The sequence below is a fragment of the Buteo buteo genome, chromosome 4 (genome assembly GCF_964188355.1).
Source record: "Buteo buteo chromosome 4, bButBut1.hap1.1, whole genome shotgun sequence".
Taxonomy (NCBI): Eukaryota; Metazoa; Chordata; class Aves; order Accipitriformes; family Accipitridae; genus Buteo; species Buteo buteo.
In genome coordinates, this window is record NC_134174.1 from 51,256,057 (window position 1) to 51,279,504 (window position 23,448).

At 38.0% G+C, this 23,448-nt stretch overlaps 1 protein-coding gene across 3 annotated transcripts in view; it reads right to left on the reverse strand.

The window, feature by feature from the left end:
• Positions 1-157: 157 nt before the first annotated feature.
• Positions 158-23,448, reverse strand: part of PLCE1 (phospholipase C epsilon 1) — a 166,236-nt gene continuing 142,945 nt past the window's right edge. For 2 of the 3 annotated variants that reach the window (XM_075026066.1, XM_075026068.1), the window contains 14 exons: positions 20,954-20,995; positions 20,079-20,203; positions 19,240-19,357; positions 14,859-14,990; positions 13,394-13,684; positions 12,437-12,600; positions 11,248-11,509; positions 10,230-10,348; positions 8,939-9,067; positions 7,978-8,187; positions 5,992-6,153; positions 5,655-5,873; positions 4,678-4,887; positions 158-3,630 (listed from right to left, as the gene is read on the reverse strand). In XM_075026066.1, the coding sequence (XP_074882167.1) occupies positions 4,711-4,887; positions 5,655-5,873; positions 5,992-6,153; positions 7,978-8,187; positions 8,939-9,067; positions 10,230-10,348; positions 11,248-11,509; positions 12,437-12,600; positions 13,394-13,684; positions 14,859-14,990; positions 19,240-19,357; positions 20,079-20,203; positions 20,954-20,995 (2,150 nt within the window). In that variant the 3' untranslated portion in view covers positions 158-3,630; positions 4,678-4,710. The remainder of the gene's footprint in view (positions 3,631-4,677; positions 4,888-5,654; positions 5,874-5,991; positions 6,154-7,977; positions 8,188-8,938; positions 9,068-10,229; positions 10,349-11,247; positions 11,510-12,436; positions 12,601-13,393; positions 13,685-14,858; positions 14,991-19,239; positions 19,358-20,078; positions 20,204-20,953; positions 20,996-23,448) is intronic. The other variant, XM_075026069.1, reaches the window with a different exon arrangement.

The window sequence follows — 23,448 nt, forward strand, 5'->3', positions numbered from 1 at the left end:
AACCTTTCACTGAAATGTAAAGCTACCCACAAGTTTTTTTTTAAAGACAAACTATGTAAGAGAATGTGTTCTTGAAATACTTAGATATTTCCATGTTAAAGTCTTTAATTCTTGAAAGCACGTGATTTCTAGAAGCAGATGGCTTTCTGAAGATGGCTTTTGAGATATTTCATCTAGTAAGATTTGTAGCAATAAAAATAATATGACCAGGTTTTAAAAATTGAAACTGACATAATATTTTTTATTCTTATAACTACTAAACTTGGGATCAGTAAGATAGATACAGGAAACCCTCCAGGCGATAGGAAGTACCTCCTGGTGTGCCCCAGTTCCTGTAAACTGAGTAGTACTGCAATGAGGCCAGGATCTGTGGCTGCCCAGCTTTTGTCCCGTAGTGTCACACCACTGCAAGCAGCACATGCTACACAAGGAAAATATGAGAAATTGATAGAAAAGTAACAGTGGTTTTAGAATAGTACAGAATAAAATACTTCTGTATTTTTGCCAATAGGCAACAGCGCATGAGATTTCCACCTGTAAACTGTTCAGCGTGAGACTGAACACAGACTGCATGTTTCTGGAAGGTGTTGATTATTTACATTCCTTTCTTTCAAACTTTATCCTGGAAGCAGCTTCCTGTAAATAGTTTGTAATGTAAAAATGAATGTATTTTCCTAATTGATGTCCATGCCCAGCCAAAAGCACAGAAACGGACAAAGTTATTTTATCAGTCTGTCTTTCTTGTCATAGGAATGTGTGGACAGGTATTCCTGCAGAAATAAAATCTGTGGCTAAGCAGAATAAACTTTCCTATTAGAATAATAACTCAGCACATGAAATTGGTTTAACTGGGCTTTCACAAAAGTTAACATCCCCCCCCCCCCCCTTTAATGCTTCAGCTGGTGGTGTATTTTCGTTATTACAACACTTGGAACCAACACAAAGGGAAGGATACTGTATTCCTTTCCAACCCCAAAATATATACATTTCGCTAACAAAAGTTTACTCAGATGTTTACCAATACCTAAACTTGAAATTGATATATGTACATTAATGAAAATACTGGAACAGTGTAATTAGCCTTACACAATTCCAGATGTCTACATGCCTATAAAGTTGGGGGTTTTTAATAGCCAAATATTTTGTTGTTCTCTTTCACTGTGATAAACAGCAGCAAAAGCAGCTTTTGTCTTTGATGAGGAAGATACTTATATTAATAAACTATTCCCACAGCTAGAAAATTATTGTATTAGCATCAATAGTACAAAACTACTGTTTTTAAATTGCCACTAGACTTGAGGCTAGTCTTAGACCTGTGTTACACAATGTGACATTTTCTCAAGGTTTTTTTTCCTTTTTAAATCTATGTGACAAAACCATTAGTGGATGATGACATGGGCGTAAGAACTTTCTCTGTTGAATCTAATGAATTAGCAAGCATGTCTTCCAGGCTACTGTGATACTACAGGTGATGTTAAGAATTTTCAGTGCTGCTCAATATAAGGGAAAAAAAAAAAAAAAAAGCCAAACAGGTAACGGTAAACTCCATAGGAAAGTAAGTATTGTTTCTAAAATGCCATAAAAACACCAAAAGAAAAAAATTCTTAGTGATGTGAAATTGCTACTGTTAAAATAAGAGCGAATGAAACTAACATTTAAAAAAAAAAAACCAGTTGCATTAGTTGAATTGTGCAGTAGGTTGATGTAACTATTTCCCAGTAATTCCAAAGTATTCCAAAGCAAACTGCATATGAAACTATGGATAAGTTGTCACTTTTAACATTTTACTCGCTATCAGTCTTGCATTATGCATGTGCCATGAGGGTGGGGCAGGGAGAGAGCATACCTCATACTTACAGAGGCTGGCTCTCTAGTTAGAATTCATAACACGCAAGTGAAGAGGCTGAGCTAGGAGGTGGTTGGGTTTTTAATTGGATCATAGTGCTGAATTGCAAAATGCTGTTTTGCTACATCAGTATTGAAGATAAGCAGTGGGAAATGCATGGCCTCTGGGAAGGTACACCATGGGGAAATTTGACTTTTTTGTGTGTCTGTGGTTATTTTGGTTATTTTTCCTGCAAGCTGGAAATGACCTCAAGAGGGCACTTTTTTGCTTTGGTAATGGCTATGTTGTAGGAATTTTCTGTAGTGTATAGTGAAAGACTTCATAGCTTCTGGTGACAGAATGCAGGTTCTCTCTGCTTGCTTGTGTGCCAGTTAATGACTTTGCTTTCTTTTATTTCATTTTCTAATTACTGGCGGGTGGGGGTGCTGGTTGTCACAGGACTACTGCCTGTAACTTATTGCCCTTTCATCCTTGCACTATCAAACATAAACCTCATTTTAGTTACACTGCTGTTTTATCCATTGCCTGATACAGCTGCTTAGGAGCAGCAGTGTTTCGTACTCAAGTGCTGAAGTTGATGTGGAATAATGGAGTACATGAATCACTCCCTGTATTCATGGATTTCTTGATGTAGTCACACCAGGTAACTGAAATGCTTTGTTTAGGGATTGCTCTAGGGAGACAAAATGGAGCAATTGTTTCGTTTGTGCCCCTGTAAGTGGGTATGGATTCTTTTAATTAACTAAACATGTTAGTAACTCCCATGGAGGGGAAGAAGAGACAACCACAACTAACTTAAATATCAAAAGATGAATTCAGCAAACATAAAACTTTACAACAGTGTTTCTATGTAAACAAAAACATCAAGAGTTATACTATAAGAGCTCTTTATACTCTCTGGGTTTAACAGACAGGTAAAAAGACATTTCCTGACTGTATGGAAAAATGTATTTTGAATTCAAAATTTTGAAATATTAATTACATTTATCAATGCATTGTTTTAAGTTTGGTCAGTTTGGGGTATTAAACATCTTGTGCTGAAAAGAAACAACCAGAAAAGTTCAAACATTTTTTCCTCTAAATCCAGAGAGAGGTAAAAATTCTGCATTTTCTAAAAAGTAGTATATGATAAATATACAATGGCATGTACTTTGGAACATGATAATAAATATTCTTTCTTTAAACACAAGCCTGGAAAACTAGAATTCATAAGAAGAAAATGTTGTTCCTTGTCAAAGTACCACTACCAGTTAGGTGTATTTAGCTATTGTACATTATTTTGTTAAAGTAGATAAACCATAAATAATTTGAGCTTTTTGTGTATATTCACCAAAGTTAAACAGATATGCGAAGGAAGTTACAGTATATTTAAATCTCTTTACAATCACTTAACACAGTGTTTAACAGAAATCTCCAGGTAAAAGTGCATTATTTTAATATAATACACATAAAAGAACACACTGGTTCTCTGCCTTCAGTTTCCCTAGAGACAACTAGCTAAAATTAACTTTTGTTTAAAAAGGGGAGGGTGACAACACATGTTTGTTTACAACATATAGTCCAAGAAAACTTCTTCATCCTCCTATTGAGAATCTGCAGATGTGAAGATACAGGAAGAGGAGAATATTCCAATAGCTGACAGGCATCTTTCAAATCTATGGCATCCCATTTAGGATTCCCAGATTCTGGATGTTAATCCAGCAGCATTGCCTGGATTAAGCACCTATAGCACAGGGCACACAATTGCTGACCAGTTCAGTCCGCAGCAGGTTCCTTCAAAGGCACTGCAGAAGGATTCAGTGATGTAAATTCCGGTTTTCAAAAAAATGAAAGAACAAATAGAGAAGAAGAGGGAATGTGATGGGGATCTCTCCACAATTTACTTTGCTTTTCTTGAATTCGGATTGTTTTGAGCATTTAGGGTTTTAATAGTAGCCTAGAAATAAGGTATCAAATTTGTGCCTTCATATTTGAAATATTTTGCAAATTAAAGTATTACTTCAATTCTGTTAATGTAATGATTTAGCAATATTATGCCAGTGCATGTCAAATAAAGCTTTAATAATTAGGTGTATGTGAAAAGAAAAATGTAATCTTAAATTGGCCATATGTGAGATGGGATTATCAACACTGAAAAAGATTTCTTCATTTACAATGAGCTGTAACAGCACTATGCAAATATCGGGTTAGTGTACATCAGTGGACAAGTTACATGTACTATCTTCCTGTAAACAGGACAGCTTATGTTGTGTATTCCATTTTTGTTTTAAGTAAGTCAAGCAAGATGGAAGAAATTGAAGAGATACAGAAAGGATAGTAAAAATGTTTAAACATTTCTGGCAGAATTTCCACAGAGAGAAATTAATACTATGAACTTGTTTTAACTAAAAAGATCATCGTCAATCCTGATGATTTTATTATAAGCATGTAATAAAAATTAACAAAAGCTCTACTGGATACTTCCATTTACTTTGGCCCAGAGCAAAAGAGTAACAGGACATTGTTAATTAAGCACAGTTAGTTGATTAAAATGCGCATTATAAAATCAACCAGGATGCAATTTTTTGGGTTTGTTTTTTTAAATGAGCAGAGAAAGTGGGTGAAACTCCAGTCTTCACACCGTTCTGATTCACTGTAGCAAATGCCATAATAAATAACCAGAGCCCTTGCTGATCTTACCATGCCGATGCATACCAATGCATAAGGCTTTTAATGGATCTTTCTGTCAGTCCCTTGTACCTCGCTATCATTTAACCAACCACAACTTTGAAAAAATATTCTGTAAACCCTGTATTAAATGATTGCTTAGCGTTAGAATCAATATCTCATACCTGAATAGACCGTACTGTAGGCAGTGGTGGTTATTATTCCATGTCACTAAAAGTCAAACTGCACGCAGACCTTTCATCCTTGCTCTGCGGACTGTCTGGCAAGACCTGCAGAGGTGGCGATATGAATCCCCGATACTGTTTACTTGACTTGGTTAACTTCTTGAGTTCACTGGTAAAGGAAATGCCTTTTCTTTTGTCATCTCGTGCTGCCTGTAAAAAAAATAATTTGGATCATAGAAGTGGTTTAACAGGCTGTCTGTTAGCTGTGAAATACAGAGTTAACATGAAAACACTTAACGTATTTCTAAGCAGGCCTCCCTTTTGAAATTCAGTGTTTCTGTGCTTTCATAGCCAGGCACATTCTTCTGATTGTTCTGGATAAATTAATTGAAAATTATGTGTTGTCAAAGATAAGTTTAGCAAATTTGGTATAAACTATATAAAAATCTGTGCTTATGACACAGTTAGTTACTTTAAAGCAACTGCTGTGGATTGGTGGCATCTGCTGGAAGGGAGAACACAGCTCCTTCTCCCAGCAGGCACATACTTTGTTCCTGCCATTTTCCAAAGCCTGAGATAAAGCAACAGAACAACTTTTTCACTGGACAGGAATAAAGAGGACTTTATTCCAGTAGTTTTTAAATTAAGTTCTGCCCATTTGAATAGTCCTGCTTTACTATGAGGGGGAGCATGCCATGCACAGCCAGAAGATTTTGAAAACAGAAAGCTGGTAGCAAAAGATAAAAGTAGTCCTGGGATTTGCAGGCTGTGAGGGAATCATGTTGCTGGATTAACTGATGCAGGTTTGCAAAAAAAGTAAGGGAAGTGCAGAGAAGAGAGGAATCTGCTTTTTGTTGTAGTCTCTTCTCCCCACTAAGCCTCTTGCCAGTCGTGTCACCCTCCCGTTGAAAGTAGGTTCCCATTAAGCTGATCATGCACCATCTATAAAACCTGCTGCAAAGTATTTAATCTTTTACCTGAACCTGTTCTTTGAGTTTAAGGATAAATTTTCCTGCTCCCTTCCACTTGCTTTGGGCCTGAAACACACACTCTTGATCAGAGAGAATCCTCTGAGATGGTTTAGATGTCGAGGACTTTTTGTTTGCTGGCTCTTTCGTCACCTCTTCCAAGAGCACGTAATCGCTTGGATTTGGATTGCTCAAAATGCTGTAGGAGTATTTGGCTTTACAAAGAGTCTGTTTAAAAGCAGGAAAAAAAGAAGGCACTCCCTGAGATTCGATTCCTCAGCTAGTGCTGAGAACCAACCTCCACCCTACATGTTACAGACCTACTGAATGGAAATGTGTTGCTTACCTGCTGTATGACATCCTGAGCTGTGCTGAAGCGGGGAGCTTTGATGACGGTGCGTGGCTGCTCTGGGGAGACATCATGTACCTGAACAAAGAAACTGTCATCCTCAGAGCTGATGGCTGCATCTTCCTTTGCTTCTTGAAAGATGTTTCTCTCATTTAAATTCTATAGAAAAAAAGGAGAGCCAAATTAATTTACTTCAGAGTGGTAACTTCATAGTTGGTGGTCACAAAAGGTTTTTAACACATGAAAATTGGAGACTGTGCTGCTGCCCCAGCTCCATTTCATTAAATGCAAGTCTTCTACGTAAGAGTTTTGACAAGTCACTACTGCTAATAATAAATACCTGTGTTTCTAAAAATCAGTGTCTGAAATACCTTTCTGAGTAGGTAAGGAATTGGAGACATATGCATGGTACCACATTATGCAAAAATGAACACTTAAATCCTTTATTTCCTTATGTATGCAAAACCATATTTTGTCATGTAATGGTGGCATTATGATAGGAGATGGGGGAAAGTGTCCTCTTCTCTCCTTGTCCCTGCATGAAAGCCAAAAGAATTTAGAGAGCAAGAAGTCTGAGGGAACATCCTGTGGAGCAAGAGGAAGGCTGCTTCTCCGTCCTTTTTCAAGCTCTATGACTACTGCAGTTTTTAGACAGAATTCCCACCTGCATCTTCTCTCAGATAATGCATTTCTCTCCAACCCTTTGTAACGTAGCTTGAATTCATAAACTGTAAATACAGGCTGCGTTATCACACCCTACAAGTGGACCCATTCCTTGTTTTTCCATGCAAATTTGCAGCTTCATTTCTAGCTCCAAGTTCTGAGGCTGCTATCTGCAGAAAGGCTCAAAATTACAGATAATGCTTTGGGGTACTAGCACCACAGAACAGAACTACAGCATAATTTTCACATAATGCTAAGACAGATTTTAACCCATGTTTTCTGAAAGAATGGGGTTTGGCAGTGACACGTTTGTGGTCACATACACTTGAAAAGTAAGTGTTGCAGTCAGCTGAATTCAGTAGGCTATTTCCACAAACAAATTTTACCTAGTAATTTTTTGCTCCAAAGATTAGAAATAGAGGAAAACTACAGATTTGTGTAATATAATGGTAATTTGTCAAATTGAAGCTTTATCAAAAGTTGTATCAAAATAATCAGTTAAAAATACATTTTTTCACTTTAAAGTATCCCAGAGTATCTCCGTCATTTGTGTACATAAAATCTGTGTATATAAACATATGAGTACATATATTACTGTGTTCAGACTAAGGAAGCATTATTATATGCTGAACTGACCACAACAGTGCCTCTAAAAATGAGATCAGTAAGTGTCTTTCTGCTTTTTTATATGTCTCTCACAAGCCTGGGCACTAGCATATTTTCAGGCTGTGCATGTTTTGCTCATAGTTTAAACTAAAGTCATTGCTCCATCTTCCTCTTTTAAATTAAAATAAATCACCTATTTCATTATTTTAGGCTATCATTGATAATTTAATCATCCTTTGAGGTTTTTAGACTTCTTTAATATTAAAATCCTTTCTGATTTTTCTGAACAGGGAAGAAGTTGCTGACATCTAAACTGACTGGTAATTGTAGTCGAGTTCTGTTATCTATGATTCTTTGGTATTAACTATTATCTTTCTTTCTTTATATGAACTTCCTATCACATCAAAATCTAGATTTGCTTTAAATTAGAACTGTCAGTCAAAACAGTAAGCTAGTGGCATTGAACTGTTGACCAAGTGATTGATTAAACACCACATAGCTCACGCTAGAGCTGAGTGAAGTCAAGTTAGTGTCACACAGGTACATAGAGTCTAGCTGTGCTCACCCAAGAGTTATGTTTGGTTTTAAATGACGTACACAGCATTGACATTACTCACCAAGTAGTGAAACAAATACTGCACCCTTTTGTTTCCTGGTCCTAACAGGTATTTTTAGCTACCTTTGTAAATAACAATTTATCTAAAACAGACTTACTTCCTCTCGGGTTTTAAAGATAATCCTTCCAACATATCCTTCTTCTGGGAACCAACTGTTCAAAAGCTGCACTAGCCCTTCTTCAGGACCAATCACTCTCTGGAATGGTGGTTTTCTGCATTCACTCTTTTCTTTAGATATAAAGCTTTTCTCTTCCATCAGAAAATAGTCTGCAGCACATGACTCGGTGCCTTTTGTGGTAGCCAAGAGCTAAGACAGACCACAATAAACACACAGCAATGAGAATGCTAAATATAAACACTGCATAATTAGTAGTTATAAATGAGAATGAATAAGGAAGCTTTAAGAATCAATAACTATTCTGATAGTGCAGGGAAGATTTCTGATGTCCTATTTATTATTCAGATATTTTACTTCAGGGTAATGTACTGTTCTCTTTAGCCTTGCCAAGCAGTTCAACTATTCCAGACAAGGCAGTACTATTTAAGCTTATTTCTGTCCTGTGTGGCTGGCCAGACAATTTATTCATAATCCCAGGACAGTACAGTCTTTTCCCACTGCTAGAATAACAATCCCTGTTGAGTTAACTGGCTTTTCTACTCATGAACTTAGCCCTCTAACTTTTACTCTGTATTCCTTTGGTGCTCAAGTTCAAAGAATTGCACAGAAATGTTTGCCCTTGTTTTAAGGACAGCCCACTGCCTCTGTCAGAAAGACTGTTTTTCTCATTTGCTTATGCCCAAATATTAAAATACTAACAGGGAATATGTTCTAAGATTATAAACCCATTCTCTGAAGCCAAGATGAGGAAAATTTCACTGATGATACTCTGTGTTTGCAATGTAATTAATTCTACTGCAATGCATTTCTAAAGCACCTCCTTACTGTGATGAATGGACTACATCGACCCTGCATGTGGGAAATGCAGGGAGACAAATGTCCAGAATGATGTTAGTGTTGATTCTTGCAATTAGAGTCTGCAATTCAGCGGGCAACGTACCTGATGGAGAAGCTGTGCAGCCGTGGTCCCCCCACTTACATTAAAAACAGTGAAAGGCTCCGGGCCTGGAATTCCATGAATTGTCACTTTGTAAGTCACAGCAGGTTTCCTTTCCGCCATGCTAAACAACTGTTTGGACAACATTCAACAGGTTACTGAATTGTTTTTACACAGGCCTGTTATTTTTAGGTTGCTTAAAAGAAACTGTACGCAGAAGTTGTAATGACCTTGACAGAGCAAAGCTATCGAGCTAATACATGGCTCTTACACTACAGATCAAGGCATTACCCCCCCCCCGCCAACCCAACCCCCCAAAAGACCCCACTCCACCCTACCTTGAAGCTGAAGAGAAAGAAGAAAAAGGAAGTTTTACAGTGACAGTACATAACTGCCACTGGACAAAGGGTAGACCTCCATTGCTCATTATCCATTCTAGCTGAGCTCAGACTATTTGGATTTAGCATATGAATTAACTGGATGAAAATCTATAGCTTCGTTTTACCCTCCAAACCATTTATGTTCTTCCTTTCTGCCCCAGTAATTCACCAAGATACGTGTTCAGCACGTATTCACAGCAGGATAACATCTGCAACACATCTGCTGCACACACAGTAGCTCAGGAGGTTTTATCTAACACTTTAGGAATCAGCAAAATGATAATATACATGCTTAGAGTTACTAAAACACAAGTAACTCAGGTAACCTAACATTATGAGCTATTTAAAAAAAAATACATCATATCCATAAATGGATACATACATACATATTTTTATATATTATACACACATCTGTATGTGTATGTATACATATTTGTACATATAAACATAAAGATGTACACACATATACATAAATACGCATGTATTTATGGAAATACAGACTCCCATCTTTTCCTGTAACAGAATTCAATTTTATTCTCATTATCTCAAAGTTGTTGGTAATTTGCATCTTTTTTTGTCCCAAACACATTGCCTATGATTCATGCATAAAGGAATACATGAGGCAGCTTTGAACCTACTGTTCAACCACTCTCCTCCAGCACAGAAGTTCTTGTGCTATACCTAAGTACACCAAGAAGCCGGACTTTGAAAATATTTACCCTCCCATAGTTTCAGCCAGGTGGGATAACCTTACTTCCACCGAAGCCCAAAAGAATTAGGCATCAAGGTACTTCTGAAAAATGGGCAGGTTTAGAGGTTAACATCTTTGAACATTCTGGTTCTAGAAATCTTCAGACCATAGTAGTCATTAAGACAAGAATACATGGCATTCACAAAAAAAACAATTAAATTACCATCGATGCAGGCAGAGTGTTTCCAGAGGGACTTTCTTCCATTCTCCGACTGTTTATGAACAAACTAGAAATTTCCAATGCTTCATTGTGCAGGTTGTGAAGCTGGACGTGTCTATAGCCTAAAGAGAAAAAATCCTTCTGTAAGTACTTTGCCACATCCTAGGACACAAGTCTCATAAATGGAATTTCCCACACCTATAGGATTTAAAGCACTGTAACAACACTGCATTAACACTCTTTGTCTGTACAACAGTGTAACCCAAATGCTATGAACTACTGAGTGGCTCATATAGCTGCCTACCTTTGTTTTGCCATATTATTCAATATATTCATAAATGATATAGCTAAAGATTAGAATATGAATGAAACAAGGACAAATTCTCACTGGGAAAATGCACGTCTGTGGCCACATCTCCTCATCTACTGAGACCTCTCTGTTGTGTTACAGGGGCACAAAGCGAATGTGAAAGTATTTTTACTGTTCTGCTAAAGAGCTGCTGGCAATATGGAAACTCCCTCCCTCAGGTGCCACAGAATTCATGATGCTTCCTCATCTCTCTCTCACCTTTTTTCACCCTTCCTTCACCTCTCCTCCAGCTATGGCTGCAAGGAGTGCAAATCCCCTCTGCCCAGTGATCACCAGTTACAACAGTTTCTTGGGCAAAGGACAAGGCAGGGAGTGAAACCACTCCACACTTCCTAAGGGAGCACCAAGTCTCAAGGTGAACACAACCTCACGACCACAGCTCAGGATCGGTGCAACTGCCTACAAGATGCCCCTGTCTCTGCAAGAGCACGGGGTCTGACTTTTTACAAGTCACTGGGGCAGCCTCCAGCTCCCAGGGAGTCTATTAGATCAGCATCATACTGCCAGGGCAAAGTATGTTGTCTGATATTTGCTCCCTGTCTCCTCTAGAAAAATGCAACCAGTTGATTAAAAATATCCCTCCGGCAGGACTCAGTCCAGGTGTCTGCTGCACCATTTTGGCATAGGATGTCACTACAAACTATACTATACCTCTTTTTAGAGCTTTTAGGGGAATGATTCTCTGAGCTGTTACCGCTGAGCTGTTATTTTCAACAACTGCAAACCGAAGAAAGACCAAATCTTCGAAGTGAACCCGGAAAAGGAACTGTTCATTCCACATGGGGTTGAGAGTGTTGCGATGAATGGGCTTTGTCCGGAAATGGCAGCTATCCAGAGGCATCCCCAGCACATCGATCTCAATGCACGGACTGCCTGTGCTATTGCTAGGGCAGACGTTCTGTCCAGACACGATCTGAAGCCGAGGAGTACACAGAGAAACCAATTAGTGGAGTAATTCTTTTACTGTCATGATTCTGAGCTAAATATTGTTTAGCACACTGCTAAGCACAGTTTGTTAACATGCTGATTTAATTACAACATTCCCCTACTTTGGGAATTGCCAGGGCAGTAACTTCAGAAGCAGAGCTGCTTCAACCCCCCCGCCATGTCATTGCTATGGTATCTTTCCTTTGAAAAAAATACACTATACATCACAAGTGTAACCATTCAAAGCATCTGAAAGTTAATCCAGAAAGAATGTACCAGTAACGTAGTCAAAAAGGATCAAATTTTCGTCTCCATTACTCTGGGGTGATGGCACTGACCTCTGGCTTGCTTTGGCATACACAACAGAAGAATTAGGTGTGCAATGACCGCAGCTGGGAGAATTTTGATTCTTATGAATCTCACTTTTCTGAAACATTTCCTGGAAGGGACTAGCTTCTTAGAATACATTTTTTTTGGCCATAAATCCATGAATTATATATCTTACTATATAACTTTTAAAAATATTTTTTTTTTAAGATTCAGTACAGCTTTTCATAATGGCTTTTTGTGTAGCTTCTCAAGTGTTCACAAACATGTGAAACATCCAGGCGCACATATAATTTTACACAGTTGTGTAGTCACAGGGAAAATGCTTTCAGGACTGGGTTTCAACAAATATTGTGAAGGAAACAATGAAAGTAACTATGGATACAAACCAGCCAATAAAATAAAATAAAGACAATTATTTGCTCCTTCCCCCTGCAATTGCTGTTAGTTATGCTGACCTTCAAAAGTACAAGCAACAACTAAAGGTTCAATCTTTTCATACACAAGCATGATGGGTTAAACTGTAGCTAAAAGTTGTCTACTTCTATCTGTTTGGCTGTATGAAATTCCCTTTTAATTTACTTACTGTTAAAGAATATATAGCTGGCTCCTTATTATCAAGATCTCTTTCTAATGGACAAAACTGCTGGTACATTGAACAATTTTTATCCCACAGAACAGGAGGTTTCAAAACATATCCACATCCACCATTAGCCTCAAACATCGCTGCATTAAGTTGCAGAGGAAGATCTGTGAAAGTAAGGCAGCCAAAACTGACAAAGAGCAATGGTACAGTGGAAAAACTGTAACAGTGAAGACAAAGACACGTTTTAAGTATTTTTTCTTTTTAGTTGTGTACTATCAATTCATTCTTGGTTTTCAGAGACAGCTGTAATTTATGTATCCAATCTATCTAATATTTATACAAAACTATAAGAACAGTTCATTCTTTTCTATCCCTTTCTGTTGTCTTTATCCAACTGTAGGGCTTACCTACACTTACTCTCTGAGAAGTTTCTAGGCATTTTCCCTGAACTGCAGAATGAAAAAAGCATTAACTGTGTAGCTTTGTAGATGACTTAATGGATTCCCCATCAAAAAGGTGAAGGAACACAAGATAGGATAGAAAATGGCCCAAAAATGGTTTTGATCAACATTAAACCAGCATCCAAGGTGGCACTTCTAATAAAAAATAGTTCAGTACCTTTTCATACTTGAAATTATCAGAAAGGGATAACAGCTACTTGAACTGGGGGAAAAAAACAACCTTCAGCAATAAAATAAAAATAAAAACGGAAGGTGTTGCTGTCCAGGCGCTTCCGTGCTATCAGGAGATCTGCTGTATTGGCATAAAGCTCCTGAACTCTGGGATCGCTACTCTCAAGGACCAGATTGTGATGGTATGAACCTGCTTGTGGTGGGGTGCACAGACAGGTACATACCCTCATGACAGGGGTAAAAGCAAACGTTAAATACAAATTCACAGTTTAAGGACTTATTTCACGTTTAAAATGTATCAGAATGTGTGTTCGTGTACCCATACCATCTGTTTGGTAGTTAAGAGCCACGAGCTGTATGCCATGGAGCCAGAAGATCAGTGGATGGGGATTTGAGGAGTCAATGCGCGTGGCAGCGGGGTAGGTCCTCAGGAGCTGACAGGTGGTGTGCTGGATCAGCTTCTGAGAGTACCGCCTGCACAGCCGCTTGGCAGCGTTCTCATTCAGGGAGGAGATATGATAGCACTTGGGCGTCCTTATGATAGCACTGAGAGAAGCTGGAGAGTTGTAAGGAGAGCAAGGATCTTCCCAGGTCTGCCGCATCACGTCAAAAGGACCTGGAAAATAAACAGTACCCTCAAGTTACAGCTGCAGATCCAGAGACTCCAAAAATTCAATGTTTTCTAGTGAAGTATATGTGCATACTTTGGTTATTGGAGAAAAAGGTGATCCTGGAACATGACACTACTCAGTGTGTCACATTCCTTCTTACACAGTAAGAACAATCCATGAAGGGAAACATAATGTTCAAGTATTGAAATGATACCGTGATTAGATGTGCTAACAACCATTTTCATAAATAAATACTTAATTGGCATTTGTCTGAATAAAATAAAGGAATGAAATTCTATTCTTCCCATTTATACATTTCACATGACAAAGAGAGGCAAGATTGAAACTCATCTGGTAAGTCTCCAAACAGGCAGTCTACAGAAGCCATAAGAGTTAGGGGACAAAGCCAGCAAAATACTTATATCCTTTACAATTAGGCACTAGACTTCTTCCTTTTTAGGACACTGGCCTCTAGAAGGGAACTGAATCTGTCTGCTGCAGCCATGCCCTTGGGCTGAAAGAAATGCAATGTTCCTTGAGCCAGAAAATGAGTACAAGAAAGGGTACAACTCTGTAACTTTCTGTTTATGGCAGTCACCTGAAAGGCAGGGGTCTGGGTCTCATCCCTGCTCCAGAACCTTTTCTGTACTTTCTTTGTATTTCTTTGTATCTGTTCATATGCAGAAGTACAATTTCCAAATTCACAAACTGAATCACCTGTGGAGCCTAAATACCTCCAAGGTGGAATGTGGGAATTTGCACAATTACACGTTTGGACTTGGCTGAATTTTAGGCAATTAAGTCCTACTTCAGACACTAAAAATCCTTTTCTGGATCCAGCCCAACAGTTCTGCCTTCCATTTGTACTTTGAAAATACTCATTCACACCTTTTAAAATACAAACTTTACGATACATCACTTAAAATGTATGTTAGTTTTGAATCATTTATGAATTAGGGTCTTCATACTCCTGACCAAGTAATCCTATTTTAACATTCCACACTCAACACTTTGGTTATAATAGTGTTACTGTAATCGCTGCTGTGCTAAAGAAAAAACATTCCGAAGTTCAACATCTTACACATTGTCAAGTATTTGATCTTTAACAACTTGGTCTGGTACATGTGTTGGATTAGAGAGTCATTCCACGTGACTGGTGAAAGAAGATGCTAACTTTACCTTTTCCAGATGCTTTGGCAAGAGTAGCTGACTCCCCAGGGCTCAGCCTGCCAGGATTGTTGCCAAAAATGGACTTCCTGCTTTTTCTTTCTTTTCCTCTGCTAGAGCCAGATGGGTTTAGAGTTGACAAGCCTGTTCCCATAAATGTAAAATAAATGAGCCAAAAAACATGACCAAGAGGGCATGACATTTTCCATCATATTTTACATTATTTTTGAAGGCATGAATACTCCTGTTATATAGTACACAGGGCAAGCAGTGTATTTTTCTCCAAAATTTAATTTTAACATCTTTACATACATACATGCCTTTATATATGTATATATTATGTATGTTTATATAGAAAATGTATATAAAAACTTTTATGAAGCAATACAATATACAGTTATCTCTCCGTGATATAACTTTTCTCCATTTTACTTTTTGACTTGAGGAAGGTAGTGGCTCTGTCTCAAATAACCAAATGGTCCTAATTAATAGTAAAAACATCTGCAGTAACAGTCCCTATGTATTCATCCTTAGAATAATTAAAAAAAATTATCCGTTTTACAAAAGCAATAAATCTGTACAGTAGTGAATATCATGGAATTCATCTAGGATAGGATACCTACATAATTAAATAAATGCAAGAATATGATTTAAAGATACAATGTAAAGGAGCAAGCCCAAATGCTGTTGGTTAAACAGTTTAACCTCAAGATGTTTTCAGAGTTATCTTCTTCTGTTTAGAATTTGTATTTCAATGATGGGAAATATGGTAGGTGTGCAAAATCCATTAAGCATTTAATGGCCAGTATATACTAGAAGTGGAACTGGAAAGCTCTAGTATAGCTATTATTTAAACATATGCATTCTAGCAAAATAATCATTAAAATCATGATCTAAATCCCAGTGAAGTAAACAGACTTAATCTCCCTTAAGGTCAGTTTCTTTCTGTCGACCTGGAGAGAGCACATGGCAGACCAAAATTAATGGAAGTCAAAAAGCACGATAGTTATTCTGATACCCACAGCAGTGAGGTGTGGGATGCTCCGAGAGACCCAAGATGCATTTGTGATATAAAATATAACAAAGCAAGTACCCTGTTATTTGCCTAACTGTGACTCATAAAACCACCCTCACGAACTCACATCAATTCACACCTGCCTAAAGACAGTTCTGGATTTAATACTAATATTTCAACTACAAATGTAAATCACAAGGAGGACACATTGGACGCTCTTCTACTGAAGTCTGTCCACAGCTGTAAATTTTCAGCTCTTAATCTTTACGGCATGTCTACATGTACTTAGTAAAATTATGCTCATAGTTTCAATGGAACTGCTTGGGTCAGTAAAATTCAGGATATACAAAAATGTTTTCAGCATTGGAGACGTACTGTCTCTTTGGGCCAAAGCATACACATAAACCACAGAAAATGGTAGAAGCTGAGATAAAGGAATATGAACTGACTAGAAGAATGAGGAGTTAGGCACTGTGTGCTTCCAGCACTATTTAATTCCAGTTTTCAGTGGATCAAATGGATTTGGCAAGCAAGATCCAGGTTTCAAAATCCTGTTGTGGAGACAGTCACTGAGGAAACAGAGTAACCTCATAAATCACCAGGGAGTGCAATACAAAACACCAGGGTTAACGGAGCCCAGTGTGACGGCCACATGGTAAGCTGCAGCTGGGAGTTTTCTTTCAGTCTTTCCCATGGCCATGCTTTGCATGTGACACGCCTCCTCCCAGAGGCAAGTTCCATTTTTCACTCCAGTTTAAACTTGACTCCAAGATACAGCATCACCTATTCACAAAATCATAAATTCATACAATCATGGAGGTTGGCAAGGATCTGGAAGTCATCTGGTCCAATGCTCTGGTCAAAGCAGGACCAGCTTAGATCCTACCATACTGCACGTAGATCCTATCATTCTGCCATAATGACAGAGTAAAGGGTTTGTATATCCCTCCAACCCCTATGCTATATCCTTCAAGTTACAGAATTTAGTGCCTGTCTCTCGTGTTAGATATAACTACACTGCTTTACTGCTTTTAGATTTTTAATCCAGAGGATGGCAAACTTCTCTGCCCTTCTTATACTAACGATGCTAAAGTAACAGGTTAAACTGTAATTGTCACCTTCTCACCACGTGTTCCAGACCAACAGTCAGTTAGTCTGCGGGTTTGCAGACCTTGAAAAAGAATTTACGGAACTTTTGTATGTAGGGTGCCCTTTTTTATGTTCACTTTAATTTCTTAAAAAGTGATACCATAGGGGCAGATAATCTGATACAATGGAGATGGTGACTGATTTTCATGCTGGTTAGCTCAGGTGACTCCCTGCTCTCTGCGCTTGATTGTGCAGATCCTCTTTTTATCTACTCGACTTTCTCTACTTTTTGTGTAAGGATCCTCAGCACCAAGGCAACGAGCCATGTGCCAGTGGGCTATAGTAGTACTGTGCTCAAGTATGCTTCGCTGCCCTCATCTCGGGTGACCCAAAAGAACAGACCTTCACCCTCTTACAATGGCATGATGATATCCAACAGACTGAAACTGAAGTTAAGCAAGAACTGTAAGGGTCACAAACCACTGAAACAACCAGAGCTGTGGTGGGTTCCTTGTTACCAGAGATTTTATAAACAAGAAATGTTATTTTCTTGACATGATAAATTCTGTTTTGACCAGGAAGCACTTAGGGAAGTCTGTGTTACTCAGTACAAGTAATGGTTCTTGTCCTTTTTTATAGTCATAAATCACTGATTAACATTCAGGGACATAGGCAACTGTAAACACAGAACAGAAATACGTGAAGACAGAAGAACTAAAATATTTACACCACTGATCAGCCACTGACATGAATTCTGCCCTCCCTATTCCCAAACCCTTGCATTTTCTGAGTTGGTTAGGAACCCAGTCAATAGAGCTACATAGTCATGGATCTACCAGCCTTGTTCTCATTATTAATGGACAATACTGGGGTATGGCAGTGCACCATGTCTGTGCCCTCTAGCTGAGCAGAGGAATCAAATCAGTAGCATGGTGGCCATGGAAGTCTACATATCTTGCAGAGAAGGCAGTGTTTGTCTCTAAGGAAACAAAGTCTGTTGGAAAACTAATTTTACAGCTTCATGTGTCCACCTGTGAAAGGAACTATTTTCCTAATTGTTCTATTCATGTCCCCTTTAAATCAAGAGGAAGAAATCCAACAAGGAAAGCAGGTATTTCTTTTCTATCTGAAATTACATTTAAAAACTGAAATACTTTAAAGTCTCCTTAGAACATCAGAACTTTTTTGTGTGTCAAAATGCTTGGAACAACTTAAACTATCTCTGTTTAATCTTGGATATCATTCTTTGAAAGAAAATATTTTATTTGAAAGATATCTCATTGCAGATTTCATTAAAAGGAGTATCAGATTTGAATTTTTAGAAGTTATTATTTTTACAAGTGACACCTACAATTCTTAAATTTACAGAAGATTATAAAAGAATGTCTCTCCATTTTTCAGCATGTTTATCTTGCCTATTTGACACTGTTTTATGTTTGGATAGCTTCTCTAATCTGATTATAGTTCTATTTGTATAAGATCATGATTTGGCACAATTGTTCACTTTTCCACAGAGAACCACTCCATTAAAAAGCAGACTTTTTATTCAAAACATTAAACACATCGATAAACAATAAATTCTCAATTTAAAAGTATTTATGTACATGGTATGAGCCAAAACATACTCAATCTTGTGTTTCAGTACTGAACAAGTAACTATCAGTGATTTCCTCTTCAGTTACTCCCTCTCCTTTTCCTCTGCAAACATTATTCTTCCTACTGTACAAAAACCCCTCCTATTTCCTTAACCCCTTCCATAAAGAGTGTGTGTGAGCATGCCATCAGCTGTCCTCACCCGCCCCATGAAAAGGCTGCTTTACCCCCCCCCAAATGGCTCCCCTCCTATCCACTTAGGAAAGAACAGAAGATGCAGCTGTAGACAAAGGTGAAACGCACTAAAGTGAGGTCACTTAAAGAAATGTGACAAGTTCTTCCTGTAAGGTTTTATGAATATTTTCCTTCCTAATTCAGTAGGTCCTTACATGGAATCTCGGAACTCTTAAGATAAAGCTTTCTGTCGTCTGTAATTTGGCAATGATGCAGTTGTCTAAGTTGTGAAGACTGGCAAATTTCACTTTTGTAAACATTTTAATATGACAAACAATATGTCTTCACATAATTTATGAATACTACTTCTCAGCCAGGAGCTATTATTATGTAGACTACCAAATCAAGAAAAAAGCTCCTCGACTACTTCAGTTTGAAAATGCTCATACTAATTCAAAACATAAGCATAATGTCTCCAAGAATTAGAAAGTTTAAAGCAGTAAAACAGGACAGTGTACTTACCAGGGAACTTTACAGCTTGACAGTAAATGACAAGATCTGATAGCTCTGGGGCTATCTGTCTGCTTTCCTTCTTATTTTGCGGAAGATAGAATTCTTCACCCAGCTCCATGTCATAAACCTAAGTGACAATTCCAAGAACATGTAATAATAAAATCACTGAATGTGAAAGTACTCTTGCATATCTTACTTATGTCCTTACAATACTTTATCTCATTCTTCCTGTGTGGTTTACTGTCTTCACCTAACACATCTCCATGCGCAGGTTTATGCATCAATACCTGTTACTGATGCTGCGGTAGTGCACAAAGGCCTCAATCAAAGTCAGTTCTACAAACATTAAGACAAAAACCGTCTGTGTTCAGGAGAAACTACAATTTGCTAAACAGCAATGCACTGGTTCAGTTGTCAGATGATTTAATATAAGGTAATGTGGCCATCTGCTATCACAGTGCAGTATTTTAAAGTTATTTAGATACACAAAGATGCTGAAGATTCAGATGAAATCTTCAGTTCCATTGATTTTAATGGAAAACAGTTATCTAAACAAACTTCAGGATCTAGCCTCAATGAAGTCTTTCACTGAGAGCAACAACAGTTAAAATTTTCAGCCAAACAGCCTGTATATACAATAGCCTCTGAGGACTTTTCTTGAACAGTATGTTGCGCATTTGTTCTATTTAATCTATTTTCTCTGGTGTGTTTCCATGCTTTCTACTATTTGTCTTCATTAAAGCACATTTGCCATCTGATGTCTCAGCTACCTAAACTGCTCAAATTCTTTTGAAGCTAGTTATATATCAAAGTGTGGCTGAGAAGAAAGGGGGAAAAAGCAGAACTACCTTTCCTTTATTATTGTAAGTAGCACAATCAGCCTTCTTTATTCGTTTGGCAGTCTCTTCATTATATTCAAACTGCAGTTTATCACTTGATAATTTATTCTCAGGTCGGTCTTCAAGAATGTTATCTAAAAATTAATGGGATTTTAATAAACATAAAGCCAAACAATTTCAACTGGAAAATTAATTTGAATTAACAATATTTGTGGACAATGCTGTGAATCTGAATAACCAGATGCCAAAATAATGCACTTACTGGTCAAAGCATTCTTTTTTAGTACTTTCTACTTCAAAAATTTAATGCTCGGCTTTGGTTAATATGTTGCACTTCTTTTAAAGCCCATCCTTTTGTGCTCAGAAGATGCTTAAAACAAAATCAGCTAATGAATTAATCTTGCAATCTGAAAACAACTGATATTCCTGAACAACAAAGAATTGCTCAAGTCCAAACACAATTAACCACACCAAACATGTACACGTCTTTGTACAGCGAGTTTTGGCTTTCCTCTCCTTACATCACCATGAACAAATATTTTTTACATCTACAGAAATTCCTCTTCAAAGCTGCATATTTATCAGAGAATAACACACCTACTAATTTGGTCTTTCTGGACCAAAATACTGTAACTGTCACAAAAGGAATGGTTTTGTTTCATTCCTGATATTCCTGATGCTTTGACCATATTCTTTTTATGCATAACCAGTGCCACACATGCAGCCTTCTAACAGTTCCTGACCAGTTAACAATGCCATATAAAAATATCTGATTGCATTTTTAATATGAAGTAGAAACCATATATTCACACTGTCACATTTAACAGGCTGGAGATGCAGTGCTGATTTCATGCAGTTAAAATGCTCAACCAAATGGCCTTTACCTTCCTGGCTGTTAGGAGCAGGAGAAGCATTAAGGACATCAGCTACAGGAAAACAGAGTCAGAGAGGGAATAAGAGTAAAGGAAATTAAGATTTACAGCCAGAGAAATGAAAATTAAGTGTCAGTTGTAAAACTATTAGCCTTACGCAAACCTAATATATCAGTAAGGAAAATAAAACTGAAAATCTTTTAGAAAGTTTTCAGACCATTATTTAGATTAGTTTTGCCAAAATATTAATGTAATTAAAGATCCCAAAGAATAATAATTGTAATAAAGCAGTAAACCATGCTGCAGATTCCTTCATATATTGGAAGACGTGAATGTTTCTTGCTAGCTTCAGATTTCTCAAACCTTCTCTTAACTAGAACACTGCTGAAACATCACTTACTGCAGTTAGCTCACAATATTTTCCTGGCAAATCTGTTAACAGAGATCTAAGTTTTTCACAGCAATTTACATCTACACTATCTCCACCCTGTCACACACAAGGAGTATTCCCAAGTAGCCAGTTAGGCCAACTTTCTAGCAAAATGCAACTGAAGGCAACACTGGCACCAAACTCATAAATTTTCATATTAGCATAAATAATACTGCTATCCCACAAGCAGTGTCAGGTCCTGAACTGCATTCATTAATTTTGTGACTATTTTTTAAGTCATTCAACACAGAAGCAAGTAAATTAAATATGAGACCAACTGGAAAGAAATCCTGTGCTGCAGGGCATGCTCAAGCCTTACATCTTCTCTGAACATGGTACCTAGAACTTAAACAGGTACCCATTAGACTTGAAGGTTCAATGAGTGAAGTACTTTACTGTTTACCTGGGAGAACATGCGCAACTGCGTCAGACCAATGGTCCATCTAGCTCAGCATTCTCTTTCTGACAGTGGCAACAGCAGATGCTGTTTAAAGAGAGCATCCAGCCACTAGTCAAGGTCCGCTTCCCTAGTACCACCCTAACATCCACAATTGCTGAATATTAGGGACGTTGGACCATCCATTTCTACCTGTAACATTTGCTTATAAACCTGTCCATGAATTTATCCAACCCTTTTTTCAATCTGCCGATACAGTGCCTCTGCAATTTCCCATGGCAGTGAATTCCAGATGTTTACTACCAGCTGCACAAAGAAATACTTTATTTTACCTGTTTTAGACTGATCTTCCACTTGTTTTACTAAGCACCTCCTAGATCTAATGAGTAACAGTTCTGTACTCCCCTTATCCACCACTTCATGATTTAGTAAACATGCTTCAAATTCACCCCTCAGTCCTCTTCACTCCCAGCTGGAGAATTCCAGCTTTTTCAGACTCGTGCAAGGCCACAACCACATTCCCTTTACTTTTTTGGTTGCCCTTCTAGCTTCCTTAACTCAACCATATCCTTCTTGAGATCTGGAGGCAAGAACCGGACACAGAACTCAAGTTGTGGCACATCAAGGTTTTATACAGAAGCAAAAAGATGTTTTGTTTTCAGTACTGTTCCTGATGATCCCCATCTTTTGGCTGTCACTGCACACAAAGCTGAGGATTCAGAGAACCTTCAATAATTCCATGATCTCCCAAATTGATACTGTCATTGTTGAGCTTAGAATCATACAAGCAAGGTTTAAGTTTTTTTCCCCAAATGTATTACCTTATGTTTATCTACACTGAAGCAAATCTGTAACTTTTTTGTCCCCTTGGTCAGTTTTGTGACCCATCTATGGAGTTTAACAGTGGTGCAGCATTTAACTACCCAAAGAGCTTGGTATCACTTGTACCATCACTGCTGTCTCCTTGGGTAAATGCACTGTGATCTACTTTGATATATTCTCTGAAAATTTCCGACTAAAAATAACAAGTAACCCATGTAGATGCATCCAGCTTGTTCAATCTGTGCATGGGAGTTTTGACAAATGTCCTTTCACAAAACTTTAGAGGATTAAATGTTTCTGACTCCAGCTGTTTAGTCTACCAGAATCTGCCAGCCCCGCAGCAAGAGAAGCAAAAAAAGGACGCATGACTTCAGCTCAGCTGCCTCAGTGTGGCACATTCTGTCCTTCATCTGTAGTTGAATCAAACGTGTCTGACCGAACCGGAGAGCTAAGGAAGTAGTGGAAGTTACTAACTGCAGTATTTTTTTTTATCACCTCTAGCATGCCAATCATTATATCCAATCTATAAACTGCTCCTAAAGGTGGATTTATGCTAACCTGCCAGTTCCTGAAGGCTAGGACAGCTGAAGCGTAGACAGCACATGAACTCAGAAGGCAAGTCAGTAAGGCATGACTTGCCATTTTTTCACTCATCAGCTGAAGCTTTAATAAAGCCATCTTTATTGAACAAGCCAAGGACTCAGGGGCTTCTCTACCTTTACGCATGAAGTGAACAGTTGATGCTGAAAGTGTAACTAAAACAACTACTTCAGGGGTCTCTGGGATTAGACAGTAACCACAGAGGACTTTGGAGAATCTGCATCTTAGGTCAATTTAATGGCAGTCATACAGATGCAA